This window comes from Piliocolobus tephrosceles, unplaced genomic scaffold, assembly GCF_002776525.5.
Source record: "Piliocolobus tephrosceles isolate RC106 unplaced genomic scaffold, ASM277652v3 unscaffolded_32234, whole genome shotgun sequence".
In the NCBI taxonomy this organism is placed as follows: Eukaryota; Metazoa; Chordata; class Mammalia; order Primates; family Cercopithecidae; genus Piliocolobus; species Piliocolobus tephrosceles.
In genome coordinates, this window is record NW_022315682.1 from 1 (window position 1) to 10789 (window position 10789).

The window sequence follows — 10789 nt, forward strand, 5'->3', positions numbered from 1 at the left end:
AGAGGCCGGAGCTGGGGGCTCTGGAGGGCACCTGGGGGAGGTTGCACTGTGAGGATGAGCTCGAGTTGGGTCAGAGAGCAGGGTCGACTCTACCAGTGTCTGCATCAGCCTCATTGCTCTCCTGGGCTCCTGGCCTGCTAGACTCTGGGCTGCAGGTCCTTGAGAGGCCGTGAGTAGTGAGACAAGGAGCAGGGGTGAGGGGTGGCAGGAGAGAAGATAGAGACAGAGAGAGAGAGAGGACGAGACAGAGAAAAAAGGAGAGAATGCCTTAGACAAAGAGAAAGATGGAAAGATAGACAGTTTGGGGGCAGTGGCTCATGCCTGTAATCCCAACACTTGGGAAGGCCAAGGCGGGAGGATGGCTTGAGGAAAACAGTCTGAGATCAACCTGGCCAACATAGTGAGACCCTGTCTCTAAAAAAAAAGAAAAATTTTAAAGGGACAGAGAAAGAGACTCAGAGATTGAAACTGAGAGAGCAAGACAGAGATAGAGACACTGACAGGAGGAGAGGAAAACAGAGAAAGGGAGGAGAGTAATGGAAAGAGAGAGAAAAAGAAAAGCAGATGGCAGAGACACAGAGGGACCCAGAGAGAGCCAGACACATGCAGGTGGCTGGCTGCGGGCACTGTGGGGGTAACAGTAGGGGGACCTGTGATGGCCCTGGGGACGATGCTCAAGGCTCCTCTCCTGCTCCTGGGGCTGCTGACTAAAGGTGAGTGGGATCCCAGCCTTGTACCCAGCGCCAGGTGGCCCCCATTTCCCACTTACCTTCCCTAGACAAATCCTCTGCCCTTTCCTTGCACCCTGCTGTGTCCCCAGGCCTGGCACAGTTGGCGATTCCTGCCTCCATCCCCCAGGGCTTCTGGGCCCTGCCTGAAAACCTGACAGTGGTGGAGGGGGCCTCGGTGGAGCTGCAGTGTGGGGTCAGCAGTGCGGTGCAATGGGCCAAAGATGGGCTGCTCCTGGGCCCCGACCCCAGGATCCCAGGCTTCCCGAGGTACCGCCGGGAAGGGGACCCTGCTAGAGGTGAGGGATCAGAGCCTGAGACCCTCAGCCACCAGCCGAAGCTGCAACCCTGACCTCCGGCTCCCCCTGCAGGTGAATTCCACCTGCACATCCAGGCCTGTGACCTCAGCGATGACGCGGAGTAAGAGTGCCAGGTCGGCCACTCGGAGATGGGGCCCGAGCTCGTGTCTCCCAAAGTGATCCTCTCCGTCCTGGGTATGGGTGACAGGCCCCCAGGACCCAGGAATCCAAGCCCCCGGCCTCTCCTCTCCCAGACCCTCGGTACCAAGCGCCAATCTTCAAATCCTTCTCAGTGCTGGAAGCTTACCCCAGACCCTTCTCACCAGTTCCTCCCAAGCTGCTCCACCTGACCCCGGAGGCAGGCACCATGGTCACCTGGGTAGCTGGGCAAGAGTACGTGGTCAGCTGTTTGGGGACGCGCAGCCAGCACCTGACATCACCATTCTCCTGAGTGAGTGAGGGTGAACTGGGTGGCAGGGGCAGCATGAAGCCTCTGGAGTGGGAAGGGTGTGTGTTCCTGACCAGTGCCCTCCTAAGGGCCACAGAAAAGATGTCATCCCTGGGATGGGGACCGAGAAGAAGGTGTGGGGAGATGCTGAGGCCAGTGTGGGACCCGGTGGATGGGAGGGCACATTGAGGAGGCGGCATCCAGCACAAGGCTGAGGACCAGATAGAGATATGGGCAGTAGCGCTGGTGCAGACATGAGAAGCTGAGGGATGGGGTGCATGGTACAACCCAGCAAGAAGTTGAGGGGAGTGGGGAGACCCAGGACCCAGCAGTGAAGATTGCAGCCTTCAGGCAGTCGAGAAAGTCGGGAGGGGATGCAGCTGTGCCCCAGGCCCTTTTCTTCTAGAACCAGGAGGGAGGGGGCATCACATCCACTCTGAGGACTTCCAGGCCATGCTCCCCAGAATCTATCTTGCGGGGAGCCCAGAACCCCTCTAGTCCTCTTGTTGCCCCAAGGTGAACAGACAATATCCAACATCTCTGCAAACATGAACGAGGGCTCCCAGCAGAAGCTCTTCACTGTGGAGGCCACAGCCAGGTGTGGAAACTGAAAAAAACCCCCAACCATGACCCCTGATTTTCCCCATGGGAACCACAGACCCCAGGGATGCAAGCATGAAGCTTGGGCTAGGTATGAACATCTGCGACCCAATGCTGCTTCATGGGGAACTCTCAAAGCTGACTCTCAAAACTTCTTCACAGGGAACAGGTGTGGTGGCTCATGCTTGTAATCCCAACACTTTGGGAGGCTGAGGTGGGTGGATCACCTGAGGTCAGGAGTTCAAGATCAACTGGGTCAACATGGTGAAACCCTGTTTTCACCAAAAATACAAAAATTAGCCTGGCGTGGTGGCGCACGCCTATACTCCCAGCTCGTCAGGGGGCTGAGGCAGGAGAATCGTTTGAACCCAAGAAGTGGAAGTTGCAGTGAGCTGAGATCGCACCACTGCACTCCAGCCTGGGCGACAGAGCCAAATTCTGTCTCGAAAGACAGACAAATAAACAAACAAACTTCATGGGAACCTCAGTTCCAGAGTCCCAGGCACTAAAGTTTTGATCAGATGTGGGTCTGTCTAGGCTCCAGTTCTCGCTGCTCACTCCCAGAATCTCTCCCATGAAACCCCGGATCCCAGAGGAGATCGGCATGGGGACTTAGACCAGGTGTGAGGACCAGAGGTGGCATCTCTTCTCCCTGACTCCCCGAATTTCGGATGATGACTCTGACTCCAGAACCATGAATTCTCATCCCAGGGTGACACCCCAGAGCTCGGATAATGGGCAGTTGCTAGTCTGTGAGGCGTCTAGCCGAGCACTGGAGGCCCCCATCAAGGCCTCATTCACCGTGAATGTTCTGTGTAAGTGGAGAACTGGGCCAACTAGGGCACTGAGGATGGGGAACAGGCACTGGGGGGTGTAGGGGAATCACAGGGATTACGGAAATTCAGGCACTCAGAGAAACACGCGGTTTCAAAAGCAGATTGTGGGGCCTGGAAAGAGTGGATGGGCTACTGCAGGCCCATTGAGCGACTGATATCTCCCAGTCCCTCCAGGACCCCCTGTCTTCGAGTGGCCAGGCTTGGATGATGGGCACGTGTGGGCAGGAGAGAGCTTGGAGCTGCCATGCGTGGCCCAAAGGGGGAATCCCTTAGCCACACTGCAGTGCCTGAAGGTGAGGGCAGACGCGGGCATGGGAACTGTGGGGAGAGCGGGGACGGGAGCTGGTCCTGAGCTGGCCCAGGCCTGTCCCTGTCTCCAGAATGGCCAGCCGGTGTCCACAGCGTGGGGCACAGAGCATACCCAGGCCGTGGCCCACAGTGTGCTGGCGATGACCGTGAGGCCAGAAGACCATGGAGCGCAGCTCAGCTGCAAGGCCCATAACAGCGTGTCTGCAGGGACCCAGGAGCGCAGCAGCATGCTGCAGGTCACCTGTGAGTCCTGGTGCCAGCTGCCCACCTGTTGGTCTGTGACTCAGAGAACCATCTATGTGTGCCCCCAAATTATGCCTACTGGATGCCAAAGATCTCAGCATCTGTCTCCAGTCCTGTTGTTCTGTCTGGGCTGGTCTGTGAGAAATTCAGCTCAGCTTAAGTGTCTTCGCTCTCTGTCCGTGCAGTTCCCCCTAGTGCCATTACAATCCTGGGATCTGCATCCCAGGTTGAGAACAAGAACGTGACACTCTCCTGCTCAGCAAGTCCAGTCGCCCACGGGTCCTGCTACGATGGTGGCTGGGCTGGCGGCAGCTGCTGCCCATGGAGGAGACGATCATGGATGTGAGACGGGGGCCAGGATCCTGGGTCTGAGCATGGGGGGTGCTGAGGGCATGACTCGTGGATTGGGAAGGGGATGGGTCCAGCAGCCTGGGGGCTTTCTCCTTGAGGACCATGGGTCCAACAGAGGGGGAGGTAGAGATGGCTCATGTGTCCCTGCTGGGGACTGGGATGGACTCAGGCCTCCAGCACGATGGATGGGGGTGCTGCAGTCCCCACATCTGAAGCTCACTCCCTGCCAGGGACTGCATGGTGGTTACATCTCCATGTCCAACCTGACATTCCTGGCGTGGCGGGAGGACAACGGTCTGACCCTCACATGTGAGGCCTTCAGTGAAGCCTTCACCAAGGAGACCTTCAAGTAGTCGCTCACCCTGAACATAAAATGTGAGTGTCTGCCCTTGCCCAGCAATGCCCCCAAGCCTCAGGACCCAGCCCAGAGAAAAAGTCATTCTTCCTGCCTCTCCTCTCAGATCCCGCCCAGAAACTGTGGATTGAGGGTGCCCCAGAGGGGCAGAAGCTCTGGGCTGGGACCCGGATGAGGCTGGTGTGTTTGGCCATCAGGGGCAACCCAGAGCACCCTCCCTCACATGGTACAGGGTTGGTGCCACACTAGGGCTATGGGGGTGGCCAGGAATGTGGAGGAAGGATCAGGCCCCCTTCTTTCCTTCAGAATCTTGGGCAATCTTGGAAAAAGATTAAATTTCTTGAAAAGTACTAGAGATTCTGAGGTTTGGCAGGGAATCAGGAAAGACACAAATGCCATGAGAATTAAATGGAATCCTAGGAAAATTCTGGGGAAACAGAATTCTAGGATAAAAATTGGAATTCTGAATCAAGATTAGGTATTCTAGAGAAAAGGTAATTTCGTTAAAATTATGGAAAATTCTAGTGAAAAATCTCAGAATTCAGGTGAAATGTCAGGAATTTTAGGGAAAGACTTGAATCCCAGAAAAAAAGAAAAAGAAAAAGAAAATTTGGAGAAAAGCTAGTAATTCCACAGACTATCGAAAATTCATTAGTATTAAATCGAATTCTTGGGATTTGGAGGTAAGAAAATGAAATTTCATTAAAATGAAAGAGAAGCCTAATTCTAGGAAAATCCTGGGAAGTTAGGGAGCTAGTTGAAAAATTTGGGGGGAAGACTAGGAATTATAGAAATGACAATGGAGTTTCATTTTAATAGGATGGAATTCTGGGGAAGTGCTGAGAATCTGGGCAATATAAAGGAATCTGTTAAAAGACTGGGATTATAAGATATTATAATATCCGGAAAGATTCAGAATCTATGGAAAGTTTAATTTGTGCAGCAGCAACAATAAAAAAAAAAAAGTAATCTATGGAAAGGCACTGGAATTATGGAAAATTTCAAAGGAAATCTTTGGGGACAGTGGGAATTTTAAGAAAAGGACCTGAGGCATTCTAGGAAACGCCTGGGAATTTCAATGGAGTTTCCTGCACGTGGTGTTGGGTAAACAGAGCAGAAATAGATTTTGAGGAGTGCGCTGAGGGCCTGCAGGTGGCTGCAGAGGCGGAGCGGGGGTTGGGTGTGGTACAGAAGGCGGATTCAGATCCCCAAAACTGCCGTGCACAGGGATCCAGGGAGGCGGGAGAGACTCCAGGGCTGGGGTCACTCAGTTCCACTCCCCACTGCTTTGCCCTAGGAGGGTGGCGCTGATGGGGGTGTTTCTCCGTATCACCAAAAGGCTTTGTCAGAGCTGGGGCACCAACCCAGTGGGCAGGGTGTGGGAGTTGGGGGTTGGTGGAAGCCGCAGGGCTGCCTGCGGCCCCCAGTCACTCCCGCCCCATAGGACTGGCGCACGGTGACTGAGCCGCAGCTGAGGCAGGAGCCGCGGCGCATGCAGCTCGGCAACGTGGAGAAATCTGGGAGCACTTTCTCCCGAGAGCTGGTGCTGGTCACAGGGCCCTTGGACAACCAGGCCAAGTTCACATGCAAGGCTGGCCAGTTCAGCGCGTCCACGCAGCTGGCGGTGCAGTGTGAGGGCGCGCACGGCTGAGGGCGGGTGGGGGGGACTCGGCGGGGGCAGGACGAGGTGGGGGACAGAGCCAGGTGGGGCAGGGACCCAGCGAACCCTGGACTCCGGGGGTGCGGGCGGGGGCGGGGTGGGGGACCCGAGACTGGACGGAGCCTGGGGTGCAGGCGGGATGGACGCAGACCAGCCCGCCCCTAATCTCTGAGTCTCGCTTCTCCAACCCCCTCTCCCAGTTCCCCCAACTAACGTGACGATCCTGGCCAAGGCATCCACACTCCACACTGCGCCCGGGGGACGCCTTAAACTTGACATGCATCAGCGTTAGCAGCAACCCGCAGGTCAACTTGTCCTGGGACAAGGAAGGCAAGAGGTGGGAGTGTGAGGGACCCCGCCCCTCTCTGGCCTCGCCCCCTCCACGCGTTTCCGGCCCGCGCCTAGCTCCTCTCCAGCCTCTGGCTCTGCTCGCAGCCCTGGCCTCACCCTGGCTCCACAGGCTGGAGGGCTTGGCCGCCCCGCCCCGGAGAGCCCCGTTCAAAGGCTCCCCGCGGCCAGAAGCGTCCTTCTGCAAGTGTCATCCCGCCATCATGGCCAACGTGTGACCTGCCGCGCCCACAGCGCCGAGCTCCGCGAAACCGTGAGCTCCTATCGCCTCAACGTGCTGTGTATGTGCCCCGGCCTAAAAGGTCCTCTTGATGCCTTCCTGACCCTAACCTACTCCTTGCGTCTTCCACCACCCCCCTTTTTTATTTTTTTGAAGGTTCTGCCACCCAGGCTGGAGTGCAGTGGCATGATCTTGGCTCACTGCAAGCTCCGCCTCCCATGGTTCACGCCATTCTCCTGCCTTAGCCTCCGGAGTAGCTGGGACTACACTCGCCTGCCACCATGCCTGGCTAATTTTATTTTTGTAGTTTTGGTAGAGACGGGGTTTCACCGTGTTAGCCAAGATGGTCTCAATCTCCTGACCTGTTGATCCGCCCGCGTTGGCCTTCGTGAGCCACCATGCCTGGCCTCCTTCCTTCCTTCCTTCCTTCCTGCCTCCCTCTCTCCCTCCCTCCCTCCCTTCCTTCCTTCCTTCCTTCCTTCCTTCCCTCTCTCTTTCTCTGTTTCTTTTTTTGATGGAGTCTCCCTCTGTGGCTCGGGCTGCAATGCAGTGGTGCAATCATAGCTCACTGCAGCCTCCAACTTCTGAGCTCAAGTGATGCTACCTCAGCCTCCTGAGTAGCTGAAATTACAGGTGTGCACTACCACTTTTGGCTAGTTTATTTTAATTTTTTTGTAGCAATAGGGCTTCACTGTGTTGCCCAGGCTGGTCTTGAACCCCTGGGCTGAAGCAATCCTCCTGCCTTGGCCTCCAAAAGTGCTGGGATTACAGGCGCGTCCCACTACACTATGCTGATTTTTTGTACTTTTAATTTTAAATAGAGATGGTATCTCTCTTAAGTTGCCCAGGCTGATCTTGAACACCTTGACTCAAGTGATCCTCCTGTCTTGGCCTCCCAAAGTTCTGGGAGTATAGGCATGAGCCACTGAGCCTGGCCTGGGTCTTTGCTTTGACACTATCACTCTATCATTAACCATCCTGAAACTTGAAACTCCCTACCTTCATCCTGACCAGTGGTCCTGGGCCAAATCCTATCCTGTCCACTCCCATATTGCCTTTGTCCTCTCTCCTAACCCCGATCCCTATCATGACCCCTCTTTCCATCCTTCAACCTGATGCTGGCTTCTACTCTGTTCCTAAACTGTATTCTAATTTCTATCCCGAACTTTACCCCTGAATTCAGTTCTGAACTTGTTACCTTGTCCACAACCTTAAACCCTGTAGTGATCCCCCAACTTTAACCCTTGAACCTGTGCCTGATCTCCAATCTGTCCTTGATCCTGACCTTGGCAACAATCTTGACTCCCTGCAGCGTCCCCTCTGAAGACCGTCCAGAGTTCCTGGGGGAGCAGGTGTTGGTGGTGACCGCGGTGGAGCAGGGCGAGGCGTTGCTGCCCGTGTCCGTGTCCGCTAACCCTGAAGGCCTTCAACTGGACCTTCCGCAGCTATCGCCTCAGTGCAGGTGAGGGAAGTGGGCATGGGGAGGGGTCCCGGGAATGGGAGGGCCTGCCAGGTCCTTTATTCTGGCCTTCCCCAGTGGGCGGCCCCCGGCATGGCATCCCGTCCAGCGGGGCTCTGCATCTATGCAATGTGACCTGCACGTACAACGGCCTCTTATCAGCTGCACTGCCAGAACTCCGAGGGCACCGCGGAAGCGCTGCTGCGGTTGGACGTGCACTGTGAGTCCCGCCCACCATGGAAACCACACCCACCAAAGGAACCTTGCCCAATGTGGAGTCTCTTCATTGTGGGAGCTCCGCCCACCCGGAGATAGCCACCCATCCTGCAACACTCCCGCTCTGGCTCTGGAAGTCCCCGACGCGGTGTAACCACGCCCACTGCGGAACCCCTTCCACTAGAGGGACCCAGTGTGGAATCTCTGCCCAGGGAGGGGGCCCACCTAGACTCGGAAGCTGCTCCCGTCAGGAATGGGAGCCCATTCTGTAGAAGCCCCCCCCCCCAATTCTGGAAGCCCACCCAACCCACTCTAATTATCACAGAGGCATAGTGGAGGGTGGAGACAACCTCGCTAACCCTGAGAACTCTCCTCCAACTCTCTCGTATTAAGGGCAGATTGTGTCCACATCTCTAACTTTTCTGGAACTCCTAAGACATCCCTCCCACCTGGGGCCCTCTCCCACAGAGACCTGTCTGGTCCCAAGTGCCTTCCCCAAGCCTCTGCCTTCCACCAGATGCTCCCACCATCCATGCCCTCCAGGACCCCACTGAGGTGAACGTTGGGGGTTCTGTGGATATAGTCTGCACTGTTGATGCCAATCCCATCCTCCCAGGCATGTTCAGCTGGGAGAGACTGGTGAGGACCTAGCCTAGTGAATGGAGGTGGGGTCAAAGGGTTGTGGTTTCTTGACTGTGAGTTCCTTGGGAGTGGGGACCACGTACATCTGTATGATCCTGTATAACTATATACTCGTCAGGGCATGCTCCCAGAACGAATAACTGTTGGTGGCAAAATGAATGGATGGATGAATGGTAGACAGTCAGGCGAGTGGGTGGGTAGATGGATAGATGGGTCGATAGGTAGGTAAGTGGATGAACAGGTGGATGAATGAGTGAGTGGATGGAGGAACAGATGGACAAGTGAAAGGATGGATAAATGGGTGAGTGGATGGGTGAGAAGATGATTGAAGGAGAAAAATCAGTGGATAGATAGAGAGTAGATGGATGAATGGATACACCAGCAGAGGAAAGATATCTATGGAAGGATGATGGATGAATTGATGGATGGATGGGTAGAAAGGTCAATGGAGAGATGAATAAATAGGTAGCTGGGTAAATGTCTGAACAGATGCATGTATTTATGGGTGTGCAAGCGTGAGTGAATAGTTGTGTGAATGGGTGGAGAGCTACAAGGGTGTATACACGGGTGCAGAGAAAGAAGACAAATGGGTGGAGGAATGAGTGAGTAAACCGATGAGTGGATGGAAAGATAAATGGATGAATGGATAGATAAGCAGATGGATAAATGAATGGCTGGATGGATAGATGGTTCCAAGCATAAGTGGTTGGGCGAATGGATGGGTAGGTGATTGCCTGGATTGGTGGATAAAAAGATGGATTGGGTAAATGGATAGATGGATGACAGGAGAATTATTTTTTTTCTTCCGTACCTCTGTGGAGGGTGATTGTGTCTAGGAGAATGAGGCTACAAAAGGCACAGTTTGGGCAGTGATGGATCTGGGGCTAGACTGGGAAGACAATTCTTGACTCGGGCCTCCAGGGAGAAGATGAGGAGGACCAGAGCCTGGATGACATGGAGAAGATATCCAAGGGACCCATGGGGCGCCTGTGGATTCACCAGGCCAAACTGGCCCAGACTGGTGCTTACCAGTGCATCGTGGACAACGGGGTGGCGCCTCCAGCACGAGGGCTGGTCCGTCTTGTTGTCAGATGTGGGTATCACCCAAACACCTGACCTTAAGACCTGCCACTGAACCCACAGCCCTCGTGTCTCCCACATAGCTCATGTTGACCTCCCATCCCCTCCCATTTGCCCCCCAGGTGGAGCACCCCAATCCGCTAAGGTGGCTGCAACTGGGCACAGCACCAGTTCTGCCACCCTCCACTGCTGTGCCCGAGGTGTCCCCAACATCGTTTTCACTTGGACCAAAAATGGGGTCCCTCTGGACCTCCAAGATCCCACGTGAGCCCAGGCCCAGCCAGGCAGCACTCCAGCCCCATTTCCCCTCCCTGAGTCCCTGCAGAGAAGGGTGCAGAGAAGGAAGATGAATGCGTGGAGGAATGAGTGAGTGAATGGATGAGTGGATGAAAAGATTAATGGATGAATGGATAGATAGGCAGATGGTTAAATGAATGGATGTCTGTATAGATGATTCCAAGCATAAGTGGTTGGGTGAATGAAAGGGTGAGTGGTGCCCTACCTTCTCTCTAGGTACACGGAGCACACATACCAGCAGGGTGGTGTCCACAGCAGCCTCTTGACCATTACCAACGTGTCTGCAGCCCAGGATTACACCCTCTTCACATGCACAGCCACCAACTCCCTAGGCTCGGACCAAACCAACATTCAACTCGTCAGCATCAGTATGGAGGGGCTGTGAGGGTGTTGGGGAGGGGTGCTCCTTGGATCCATTCTCACATCCCTGATTGGCCCCGGGCTGCCCATGTTTCTGAAACCTGAGAATATGTGTGTATGTGAGGCTGGAGTTTTTGTCTGCCCTGAAAATCCTAGTGGAGACTGGATCTTCAGGGAGTCCCACAACAAAGGCAAAAGAAAAAGAAAAGAAAAGAAAAGAAAGATGGAGAGGGGGTACTTATTAGCTCAAGTAACTGAAAAATGGATTTTCAGGGGTTTCTGGAGCTAGGTTCAGCTGTCATCAGCAACTCTCCATTCTTTGTTGTTGTTGAAACAGA

The 10789-nt window shown here is 54.7% G+C and overlaps 1 protein-coding gene across 1 annotated transcript; it reads left to right on the top strand.

The window, feature by feature from the left end:
- The first annotated feature begins 655 nt into the window (after positions 1–655).
- Positions 656–10476, top strand: NPHS1 (NPHS1 adhesion molecule, nephrin). Its single transcript, XM_026452271.1, is given in 28 exon segments — positions 656–713; positions 821–1027; positions 1100–1222; positions 1354–1434; positions 1437–1478; positions 1992–2073; positions 2787–2890; positions 3077–3204; positions 3292–3463; positions 3649–3717; positions 3720–3805; positions 4045–4189; positions 4276–4379; positions 4382–4402; positions 5614–5800; positions 6030–6064; positions 6066–6166; positions 6290–6336; positions 6339–6458; positions 7724–7814; positions 7816–7859; positions 7935–8011; positions 8013–8076; positions 8590–8711; positions 9636–9805; positions 9904–9932; positions 9935–10058; positions 10308–10476. Coding segments are annotated over 28 exon segments (2802 nt in total).
- The last annotated feature ends 313 nt before the right edge of the window (positions 10477–10789 follow it).